At 35.7% G+C, this 12,759-nt stretch overlaps 1 protein-coding gene across 15 annotated transcripts in view; it reads left to right on the top strand.

Annotated features, from left to right (window-relative positions):
- Positions 1-12,759, top strand: part of Epb41l3 (erythrocyte membrane protein band 4.1 like 3) — a 161,943-nt gene that overhangs the window by 99,763 nt on the left and 49,421 nt on the right. For all 15 annotated transcript variants that reach the window (XM_070029528.1, XM_070029543.1, XM_070029539.1 and 12 more), the window contains 2 exons: positions 5,591-5,695; positions 6,887-6,929. In XM_070029528.1, the coding sequence (XP_069885629.1) occupies positions 5,591-5,695; positions 6,887-6,929 (148 nt within the window). The remainder of the gene's footprint in view (positions 1-5,590; positions 5,696-6,886; positions 6,930-12,759) is intronic.

Here is a 12,759-nt window from a genome sequence, read left to right as displayed (position 1 = left end):
AGAAGATGCCTATATACAATCAGTCAATGAAAGCATGCTTTTGAGAGCCATAATAGTTCATATAACTTCTTCAAAATTTCCAATCTGCTTGTTGAGCTTTAGTCCCCTGTTGAAACATATTTTCTATGCAGGTAATATTCAGGTATCAACAAGTAGAAATAGTTGACTTGAAAAGTTGGATAATATGCTAGGAAAAAAATCTTCTGGGATTAAAAAGAAATATGAATTTTGTAGAGTTGGGAGAGCTCCAAGCTGGAAAACAAGTTTTAGGTCATGTCCCAACTCATTCATTGGGAGCATATGTCTCATAAAGACTTGGGAGGGTGCTAGAACCCCACAGAGATCAAGGGAAAAGACCAAATGCTTCAGTCGTAGAGTGGCTTGATATCTGCCAAATGAGGCAGGTGAGTTACAATACAAACACATAATCACCTTGCTCCGTAGTATCTTATTCCTTTGCTCAAGGATGAGAAATGAAGACCCAAATAATTAGATAGCCTTTTCCAAAGTCAACCAGCTCCCAGTGTACTAGACACTTAGAAAATAGAAATGTCAGTGGGCGTCAGTGGCTCATGCCTGTAATCCTAGCTACTCAGGAGGCTGAGATCTGAGGATCGCAGTTCAAAGCCAGCCGGGCAGGAAAGTCCATGAGACTCTTATCTCCAATAAACCACTCAGAAAGCTGGAAGTGGCGCTGTGGTTAAAGTGGTAGAGTGCTCGCCTTGAGCTAAAGAGCTGAGGGATAGTGCCCAAGCCCAGAGTTCAAGCCCCAAGAGTGACAAAAAAAAAAAAAAATGTAGAAATGTCTTTTTTTTCCCCAGTCTATATAATCATCTACAATAGATTCTAGGAAATTGGTCTAGGTTCATAGGACTAAGAAAAATATCTCCAGTATGGGAAATGAACCACTATTTCATTGTCTTAAAAATTATGGTGTTCAAAATGCATTTGAAACATTCAATAAGAAAAAACGTGGTTTATACCTGAGAGATCTATGTCATTAGTAGAAACCAAATTCTAAGAAACAGTAAAAGTTAGTCATTTAGTACAAAAACCTTTGCTTGGACTAATCCACTTCATCTGTTAGGCAAAAGGAAGAATACACCAAAAAATGGCTAATTGTCGTTAGGACCAGAACAGACTGTCACATGTTCAGAAAAAACTCCTCTAGTTTAGGCTGAACCCTAGTCTGTTGGGTCAAAGGATATAGGAGGTGTGGAATCAACGAAAGTCTGGAGCAGAAAAATTTTTATTGCATTTGTTTTAGGTTTATTTGTTTACTTATTGAGTACTTTTGAATAATCACTATTATGTATGTGTGTGTGCACATTAATAATGTAGTATAGCTAAAGCAATTAGATATTATACAAGGAATGGATATCTAAAGACAGCAGGAATTCTTTTTTAATATATATTTTTATTGTAAAGATACTGTACAAAGGGGTTACAGTTACATGAGCAAGGTAATAAATCCGTTTCCTATCAAGCATTGTTGCCCCCTCCTTTGTTTTTTCCCTACCATCCCTTCCCTCCCCACCTCCTCCCACCCCCAGAGGCAAAGTTATAAAGTTGATTTTCAACATAATGTCTTGTACATCTCATTGTTACAATGGTTCATCCTGTATCCTTATTTCAGCATTTTGTTATTTCCCTTCTCCTCTCCAAATTAGAAAAATGTATATACAAGGTGCAGGGCACCAGAATCAAATACAGTGACAACAGGGGTTGTACCATGGGGGAAGAACATACAAAAGAAACAAAAAAATCACTTAGTATGTTATAAGTACATTAAAAAGAACAACAAGAAAGATAAAATCTCTTGTGTCCCTCTCTTGGGGTTCATTTCACTTAGCATCAGGTTATATGGCCATATGTACATAGCTTTTGACCTATTCTGCTTGTCCTAGACATATACTAGTTATTGTAAATAAGGGAAACCATGGGACCTATGTTTCTTTGAGTCTGGCTTACTTCACTTAATATAATTTTTTCCAAGTCTTTCCATTTCCTAACAAATGGGGTAATGTCATTCTTTCTCATGGAGGCACAGAATTCCATTATGTGTGTATGCATATATATATATATATATATATATATATATATATATATATATATATCACATTTTCTTGATCCATTCATCTACTGAGGGGCATCTGGGTTGGTTCCATATCTTAGCTATGGTGAATAATGCTGCAATAAACATAGTTGTGCTGGTAGCTTTAGTATGGTCTTGATTGTGATTGTTTAGATAAATGTCCAAAAGTGGGATTGCTGGGTTATAGGGGAGCTCTATGTGGTCTTCTGAGGAACTTCCATACTGCTTTCCAAAGTGGTTGAACAAGTTTACATTCTCACCAACAATGCAGTAAGGTTCCCTTTTGGCCACTTCCCCTTCAGCATCTGTTGTTATTAGAGTTCTTGATTTTAGCCATTCTAACTGGAGTGAGGTGATATCTCAACGTTATTTTGATTTGCAATTCTTTTATGGCTAGAAAAATTGAGCATTTCTTCATATGTCTATTGGCCATCCTTCTTTCCTCTTCAGAGAAGTCTCTCTTTAAGTCTTTAGCCCACTTATTTTTCAGGCAGTTGTTGTTGGGGGATTTAATTTTTTTGAGTTCTAAGTATATTTTTGATATGAGACAGCAGGAATTCTTAGAGAGGAACACAAAGGTGCAATAGCTATATACATCTGATCATATAAAATAATATTTATTAAAATGAACTCCAGGAAATGGAAGAGGTTTTGTTCTTTGTTGTTTTTGTTTTGTTTTCCTTTCGCCTTGTTGGTTCATTTATCTGCCTTTGGGAGGGATAGAAATGGTGCAACAAAGGGTGAAGAAATGCAGCAGTGGTACTCACTAGACACTATCACCTTTACAATACTAATAAAAAATGCATTAAAAAAGACAGAGCAGAGCATGTTCATACTAACACTACTTCTTATGCTACCAAAAATGATATACATGCTTCGATAGAAACCATGTACAATGAACAATAAATTCAATATTATATATTCCATCCATTTTCAAGCACTAGGTCCTAATAGTGGCTAACATGCCATGAGTGTTGTTACTGGACCAAATTTGAGTATGTTAATTTAATATCAATCACTCTCAAAGAAGTAGGAAATGTCTATTTTGCAGAGGAAAAAAAACTGAGGTGTATATGGTTGCAAGAGGTTTACTAAAGATTGAATCTGGCTTTCATCTGATGCTACAGCCATCGTCCAGAGCCATAATGTAATACTACCATCCCATCCAATTTATCTGTGCTTTGCTCTCTGTTATAAATTGGAGATAGCAAGAGAAATATCAGAACCAACATTTTGTGGAAACTTTACAATTTGTCAGGCACTATGCTATTATTTATAAATAAAAGACTTAAGCTAGCAGGCAGCATTTCATTATTGTACCAATTATTTATATCCAGTGAATGATGTTACACAGATGTGCTAACAAATAATTTGGTTTCATACTTAATGAAAGTATTTTTCCTGAAAATGTCATTGATTATTTAGCTAGCTACAGTTTAATCTTTACTTTTCTATCATCCATTTATCCTTTTTCCTGAACAGTCATGCTTGAAGGGACTGAGTAATTAACTTTAAACATAATTATACTTGCACAGTAACACAAACAATGAACAGGTTTTTTGAATATTTCTTTTTTGGCATGGACATAATTTATCAATTTTCATATGTCCCATTGTTAATACATAAATCTTAAAGACAAATATATTTAAGATATTAGTGTAAAATATTAGTACCCCAGAAACAAAAAAGCAATTTAGCTTAATTGTTGCCAGTTAATCCATTGCATACTTCAAGGCCATGTTTAAAGACCTTTGAAGAATTAAATAAAAATGTGCTACAATGAGTCACAATAAATTAAGCTGATGGATGATTTTCTCCCAGATGAATACCTTTTCTCTTTATCTCAATGATTGGTTGATAGACCAAAATATAGCACATATCTCTATACCGTATGTTTATATAGGATAACTAAAATTCTTTATTTTATTTTATTTTATTTTATTTTATTTGTGAACATGCTGTACAGAGGGGCTACAATTACATGGGCAGGATAATGCGTACATTTCTTACCAAGCATTGCAGCCTCCTCCTTTTGTTTACCCTTCACATCCCTTCCCAGCCTCCCCCCTCCCCCCCAATCCCAATCTTTCTCCTTCCCCCCTCCCCCCCCCCCCCCCGCACCAACGTTGTAAAGCTCGTTTTGGACATGACAACTTGTACTTCTCATTGTTGCAACAGGTCCACCTGTATCTTTAAACAACTGGTTTTTCCCCATCTCCTCCTCAAGTTATACTGACATCAAATATAGTGAAAGCAGGGGTTATACTGTGGGGGAGGGACATACAAAGCAACAAAGAGATAATCTTATAAGTGCATTAGAAACACATGCATGAAAGCAAAAAACATTAAGATAGGATAACTAAAATTCTTAAACTTAATGAATGTTTTGCTGTATTGAATAAGAGGTATTTATTCTCTTGGGAAGGATGGGGGAGAATAATGAAAAGGGTGACATTGATCCAAATTCATTGTATTCATATACTACTTTGTTAAATAGTATCTCCTTTGTACAACTACTTTAAAGATAAATTTTAAAAGATAAAAAACAAAAGCAGTAGGGGCTGGGAAGGTGGTTCAGTGGTAGAGTGCTTGCCTTGCATGCCTGACGCCCTGGGTTTGATTCCTCAGCACCACATAAGCAAAAAGAAAAAAAAAAACGGAAGTGGCACTGTGGCTCAAGTGGTAGAGCGCTAGCCTTGAGCTGAAGAGCTGAGGGACAACGCCCAGGCCCAGAGTTCAGGCATCACAACCGGACTCCCACCCAAAAAAAAGAAAGAAAAAACAAAAGCAGTAAAAACAAAAGCAGTATTCTCAAAGAAATCAAGAGCATTTTGAATGTCATAACAGAAATTCAAGGTAGAAAACTCAAAAATAATGAGCATAGTTGAATAGGCTTTGGAAAACGATCCACATAATTTCTGAGTGTTCTAAAAGGGTTGGGATGTTTTGACTGGAACAGGAAACAGAGCTAATATTTTTTTCTGGGCTCAGGAATTGTACAACGTGGACATTTATAGCATCCAGCAGCATAGCATCTACGAGTTCTCTCTACTTTTTTCCACTATGAACGTCTTAATATTCCATGTGTGCTTGTAACTGGAATAAGTTTGAATACATTATTTGATGTCAGCCATTCCAAAGAATCTTCCAGAGGTAAAAATCAAAGTCTAGTGTCTACAAGGATGATTGCAGCTTGGAATCCATTGGTTTATAATCATCTGACCGTAAACCTACCAAAGCACCACATTACTATTACTGTGCTTTTGATGTCTTCCCCAGTCCCTTGCACTAGTGACATTGTTGACACTTAATTTTTTTGTTCATTTGCAAAGATGGCTTTTATAGGTTGAGGATTGCTTTCACTAAACTGGAAACAATAAAGTGACGACAGTTGTCAATCACCCACTATTCTAAGTTTGACCCAGTACTTTGTGCAGCAATTGGAAGGGATTGGCTGTGAGTGTGGGCTTGATTTTTCTGTTCTGTTTCCCTTAGAAACGCTCCAGAGGGCAAGTGCTATTTGATAAAGTGTGTGAGCATCTGAACCTACTAGAAAAAGACTACTTTGGCCTCACGTATCGAGATGCTGAAAACCAGAAGGTGAGAAATTAGAATACGAAATGTCATTGCATGCCTTTCTCACCTCTTTCGCACCTGGGCACATTTATGACTTGGGTCCCTCACTGCTGTTAATCCTCCTCCTTCACAAAGGAAATCCTTGACAACTTTCTCGATCCTTAGATGTTTTGAAACAGTAAGTCAGCTCTTCTACTTGAGGTTATGTGTAGTTACCAGGAAGTGTTTTACAGGATGCCCTTAAACTTATGAAAATCAAATGTTTGTATACTTTCCTATCACCAAAATTTATGAGAATAATTTCTTTTAAGGCTAAGCATGGTGACTAAATATAATCTGCCTACTTTATCTTCTGCAATCCCTGGGATCATGGGTACACCCTACCACTTTGAGCTTCCCTTTATCTCATGGACTTCTCTGCTCTAAGATCCTTCCAGTTTCAGCCTCCTTAGTAGCTAGGCTGATAGACATGAGCCATGGACACTCAACTTACTTTTATGTTCATACTAAGTCAGAAGACGAAGTGGGTCATTTGTTGACCTGACATCTGTTCTAATGCACTTTGTAGGTGTTTAATGTTTAAAGTACTACCTAGGTAAATGCTTTCACCTGAGTATTGTCATCAGCTCAAGGCTTTACCTTACAACTACTTGAGAAAAAGAGAGGAACTTGCTTCCATTGTCTAAAAACTGAGTTTTGCTCTTACATGTGTTACCTATTTTTGGTTCAGGCTTATTCTGACTGAAGTTACTAGAAAATGTCTTCCTTTGCTATTCAAGATCTGATTCTTCACAAATCTTAAGCAAATAATTATTCATTACAAAATTGTAAGTAGATGCCTTAAAAAAATCTGTAATTCCAGAAGTTCCCAAGGGAAGAGTAAAGGACTAGGGTGTCTGTGTGTCAAAATATGTGCCTCTTGTTTGAATGTAGGACCTCCTACCATTATTTTCCTCTATTCTCATGCTACTTCAAATCCCTGGAGGCAATGAAGAAAAAAATATTATCAATCATGAATTGTACATAGAGTTTTTTTCAGTAGACTATATCTGAGCCCTCACAGGGCTCAGCAGGCCACCAGATAGGGCCACTGCAGGGAGGGTCTTCTCCTCCTACCCCCCTTTCCCTCTCACTGTGCATTTAGAGCCTGTCTGTGTCTAATCAACATTTTTGTCATCCTTTGATTGAAATTCAAAAATCTCATTTCCTTTTCAGAATTGGTTGGACCCTGCTAAGGAAATTAAAAAACAGATTCGAAGTAAGTTATTTTGGATTATTTTATATAGGACCATAAAGCATGTTAGAGAGCTGGTAATCCGTGTCTAAGTGGCTGGTGTGGATACCATGTTATTACAAGGCAGAATGCAGGTTCAAATTTGATCTAGTACATTGGTCTAGCTCAAACAGTAACCTTTTTTTTTTTCTTAGCAGCTCAGAAATTAAAATGACTTTGACACATGACCTGTTCCCCTGTCTATACATAGATATGAAATACAGTAGTTAATCAAGTGATACTCCAACTGGAGGGAATCATTTAAAGTTCTCAACTCAGTTATTAATGTCATAGTAAATCTGTTGTGAACATAAAAAAGCTAACATACAAGAAATGTTGTTCTTTATTTCATTTAGTTTTTTATTTCTGTTAACAAATCAGAACGAAGTTTATTGTCTAGTGACAACCTCTCTTCTTGCTCCACAAAGGCAAGTTAAGAGATCTGTATTTTTTAGTGGACAAAATAATTCCATAAGCAACTCAAAAAGCTGAAATTCCCATAGCTGATGAGTATTAAGCAAATTGCTAAATCATAATGATTAAGTGCAAATTAAAATGAGACATTTTCACCTATTTAGATTAGCAAAGAATAATAAGTTTAATACTAAACTACATGGCCCTGTATAGACTCCACTGGTAGAATCATAAATTAATGCAAACATGTAAGAAGGCAATTTATCAGACTTTATTAAAGTTTAAAATATAATTACTCTTTGACCCTTAATTTTACTTGAAGAATTTTATGCAACAAATGTATTATAGAATTATTACAGAATGTATTATACACACATGAAAGTTTTTTATAATGATGTTTACAGTAGAAGAAAACTAGAAGCAATTTTAAGTGACCTTGTATAATGATTAAGTTAATCATGGACTCACGATTTAAATTCATCCTAGCTCTTGTAAGTGAAAACTACTTTGCAAAATAGTATCTATAGTACAACAACATTTGTTTTTAAATGAAACATATATGAGTACATGGAAAAATTGGAAAACATGAAAAATATTAACATAAATTACCGCTAGAAGTGGCCCACAGCATAAAGGGGTTGACAAAAAGGAAATTTTTGACTATTTTACCATTCTCTGCAAGAATAATCCTTACAATTTTAAACAATGACTTAATTTAAAATTGTAAGCCAGGCCCAAAGAAACATAGGTCCCTTGGTTTCCCTTATTTGTAATAACTAGTATATGTCTGAGACAAGTAGAAAAGGTCAGATAAGTTGATGTTAGGTGAAGTGAACCCCAAGATAAGTATTCAGATGGTTTTTTTTCTTTCATGCAATTGTTTCTAACATATTTATAAGATGATTTCTTTGTTGCTTTGTATGTCCCTCCCCATGGTATAACCCCTGCTTTCATTGTATTTGATGTTGGTATAATTTGTGGAGGGGAAGGGCAAAAACAAATTGTTTAAATAGAGATACAGGTGGACCCATTGCAACAATGAGATGTACAAGACGTTATGTTGAAAAATGAACTTTACAACTTTGGCGGGGGGGGGGGGAATGGGAAGGGAATGGGAAACAAAGGAGGAGGCTACAATGCTTGATAAGAAATGTACTCATTATCTTGCCCATGTAATTGTAACCCCTCTGTACAGTATTTTCACAATAATTTTTTTTAATTTTACATTTTATTAACATAAAATTTAAAATTAGTATTTAAATTCTAATTCAGAGTAAATTTGAAACCAGTTTATTTGCTGGTTGTGATAGTTCACATCTGTATCCTAGATACTTGGGAGACCAAGCAAGAGGATCACTTGGGTCCAGGAGTTTGAGGCCAGGTTGGACATATAGCAAGATCCTGTCTCTGAAAAAATATGGACACCATGCTGGGCACCAGAGGCTAAGATGTAAGGATCACAGTTCAAAGCCAGCTCAGGCAGGAAAGTCTCTGAGACTCTTATCTCCAATTAACCACCACAAAACCAGAAGTCACTGTAGTTCAAGTGGTAGAGTACTAACCTTGAGTGAAAAACTTCAGGGATAAGAACCAGACCCTGAGTTCAAATCCACAGAATTGGCACTATATGTGTATGTTTGTATAGATAGATAGATATACACATATGCATATATACATATATTACATATTATATATATGGATTGTTTCCATAGTAAATACTATCAATATTATTTATTATAGATTATTTTGGTTCTTTGGATTTTATCATTCTGGAAATATGCTGTGGGCTGTCTACAAAAAAAGAAAAGGAAGGACACATCTTTGTATCATCTGTGCATAGGAATATATATATATATGTATATATATATATATGTATATATATATATATACACACACACACACACACACATATGTGTGTGTATATGTATGTGTGTATGTATGTATGTACATGAATTGTAGCCAAGTGCCAGTAGCTCACACCTATAATCCTGGCTACTCAGAAGGCTGAGATCTGAGGATCGAAATTTGAAGCCAGACCAAGCAGGAAAGTCTATGAGACTCTTAACTCCAATTTACCAAAAAAAAGCAGGAAGTGGTGCTAGAGCTCAAGTGATAAGAGCACCAGCCTTGAGTGAAAAGCCTAAGACAGAATATAGGTCCTGAGTTCAAGCCCCTATACCAGCATGCACATTGGTGCATATGTGCACGCATATGGTGCACGCGCACGCACACACACACACACACACACACAAATTGAAATAACACTATTCCCACTTAAGTTTTCAAATAGTCTACTTTGAACCATCTACTTTGAAAGAACAAATACTTCTTTTTTTAATTTTTTTATTATTATGAAAATACCATACAGAGGGATTACAATTACATGGGCAAGATAATGAGTACATTTCTTATCAAGCATTGTTGCCTCCTCCTTTGTTTCCCCTTCCTATCCCTTCCCATATTTCCCCTCCTCCCGCCCCCCCCAAAGTTGTAAAGTTCCTTTTTCGACATAACGACTTGTACATCTCATTGTTGCAATGGGTCTACCTCTGTATCCCTATTTAAATGATTTGTTTTTTCCCTTCCCCTCCACAAATTATACCAACATCAAATACAGTGAAAGCATGGATTATATCGTGGGGGAGGGACATGCAAAGCAACAAAGAAATCATCTTATAAGTATATTAGAAACAATCTCATGAAAGAAAAAACATTTGAATACTTATCTTGGGGTTCATTTCACCTAACATCAACATATCTGAAGAAACAAATACTTCTTAGTGCCTTAGCTTGAGGATCTTAGTAATCAAAAAATATAATTGGTGAAGAGCTTAACTAGACAGTATTTCCCAAAATGTCACTGTATTTCTGTATATTAGACAAGTCTTCCTATCATGAATACAATTAAGCATCATTTGTCCTGTTTTTGACATAATTGGACATATCCACTAACCAAAAACTTGATAATGAGTTAATTTGATAGAAATATAATTGAGATTGAAGCCAGAAATAGCTACATTGTGATAAATTAGTGAAAGTGCTACTTTTTTCTTGTTTCAGTGAATCCTAACAAAAAAAATGGAAAATAATGAAAGTGTTTTTAAGAATCTTTGATAGAGTTATAAAAGCAGATGTCAGAATATGCATCACAGCATCATGTGTGCCTAATCTACTCAGTATTCATCTAATGAAATACTGAACTGATTAATAATTGTGAAGTGGGGCTGGGAAGGTGGCTCAGTGGTAGAGTGCTTGCCTTGCTTGCATGAGACCCTGGGTTCCATTCCTCAGCACTACATAAATAGAAGAAACCGGAAGTGGCACTGTGGCTCAAGAGGTAGAGCGTTAGCCTTGAGCTGAAGAGCTGAGGGACAGCGCCCAGGCCCAGAGTTCAGGCCTCACACCGACAAAAACTAAAAAATAAATTGTGAAGTGCTCTCACAGTGTACAAAAATGAGTAGAGTAAAGGTATATCATAATTTGATGACAAAAAAGCTGTAGAAATTTTATTTCCCAGCATTAATAGAATTCTTTTCGCCCCCTAACTTTTCATTTATACTGTATTATATCTCACTTTCCTTTCTGAAAGACAAGGCAACTGAAAGGATATTCTGGATGTGAGACTTTTAAAACACATTTTCATCAATAGATTAGGTAATGTGTATGTTCACAGTGATTAGGAAAGCTGACAATGTAGCAGAGAAGATTGAAAAGTGTACTTTCTTTTATATTCCTTTTTGTTTCTTATCTACTGCGGTGCGCTGCTTCCACAAAAGGCATATCCTACCAGAGCAGAGTACCATCGTAGATCACACTGTCGGCCACCTCTTGCTATGCACAGATGATACAAAGATGTGTCCTTCTTTTTCTTTTTTTGTAGACAGCCCACAGCATATCTCCAGAATGACAAAATCCAGAGAACCAAAATAATCCATAATAAAGAATATTGATAGTATGTACTATGGAAATAATCCATAGCAAATTCCAAACCTAAAGTTTGTTCTCAGGAAAACATTCTAATTTCACCCATGTTTTATTCATGCCAGATCTTAAAAGTTGTCTAAATATACTATGCTTTGGGATAGACTAACTATATATATGATATATATATTTATGTACTCATTGATGATAGAAGAGTATATCATGCGTAATAATTTTATGATACAAAGGAATGATAAGATTTGGCAAGCACAAAAGACTGAAATGAGAAAGTTTTTTATAACGAACTCTCCTTAGTGCCGTAGTTCTGTTTATCATAAATTTGTAATTTAAATTCCTACATTGTCATTGTAGGAATATTCATGTTAGCATGTCCAATGGTTCCACTTCCTGTTTTTTATGAGGACTCTGAGCAGATGCTGGGTAGGTGCTCAGCCTCTGTAGAAGCATCTTCTCTTAGTTCATTTGTTTCCACCATCTTTACAGGAATATGTATTTGAGCTTTAATCTGCCTTTCTCAATGTCTTGTTCTTTGTCCCATTTTACTCACTTTATTTTTTTCTTAATTAGCATTATACTTTCTGTAAAGTGTCCTGTTATTTCAAAATAGTGCCTGGAAGACTGCATTTGTCAGAGTTACATCACCTCAGACATATGGATTCCTTAGTAAGAGTGACTTTGGCTATGGTTACAAAGCCAGCCTATATAAATCCACAGTTAAGCTTACTGAAACCACAGGCTCTATCTTGCATTCCAAATCTCAGGAATATAAAAATCTCTGGAGTAGAAGCTGGGAAGTGACATTTTCACAAGTATTTCTGATACCTTTTATTGATGTGCATCTTGTTTTCCTAGAACAAGGTTTCTCATACTGAAATATATTGCTTGTTCTTTTTTTATGTACTGGTTTCCAATTTAGAATTTTCACTCCTAATTTACCATAAGATTGCTTCATTACATTGGACTTTTCATTGGAATCAAGGCATAGTTTAAAGCACATGGGACTTCTGAGACTCTAATAAATCCATTTCCCATAACTAATCCATTAGCTTCATTTCAATTTGCTTTCAGGAAAGCCAGCTCTCTTTATGACTTCCTGCCCAAACATTGAAAGGATCTATTTTAGTGGACCTTAGCAGAAATCAATAAGAAAGTAAAACCAAATCAGACTATTTTTAGAATAAAGGATTTTTTTCTGACAACAGTGGAAAAAAACAACCACTAGAAATTTAGGTTTGATTGACAGGTATTTGTGATGTGTTATAGCCCAGTGTTTCAATAATGTTTTGAGTGGTTTGATTCATGCTCAGTGATATCTAGGGCTTAGTTTAATCTCTTACATCTCCTATCAGACATCTCAGGTAGACCTGTAAGCATGTGTGATCTTAACTGTAACATAAATAGGGATGTCTAGAATAAACCAGGAGTAATTGAAGGATCTCTGTGCCATTTGTGACATAAA

This window comes from Dipodomys merriami, unplaced genomic scaffold (assembly GCF_024711535.1).
Source record: "Dipodomys merriami isolate MVZ:Mamm:240054 unplaced genomic scaffold, mDipMer1.0.p SCAF_2, whole genome shotgun sequence".
Classification (NCBI taxonomy): Eukaryota; Metazoa; Chordata; class Mammalia; order Rodentia; family Heteromyidae; genus Dipodomys; species Dipodomys merriami.
Note: the sequence above shows the minus strand (reverse complement) of the source record. Positions and strands in the feature narration are given on the sequence as shown.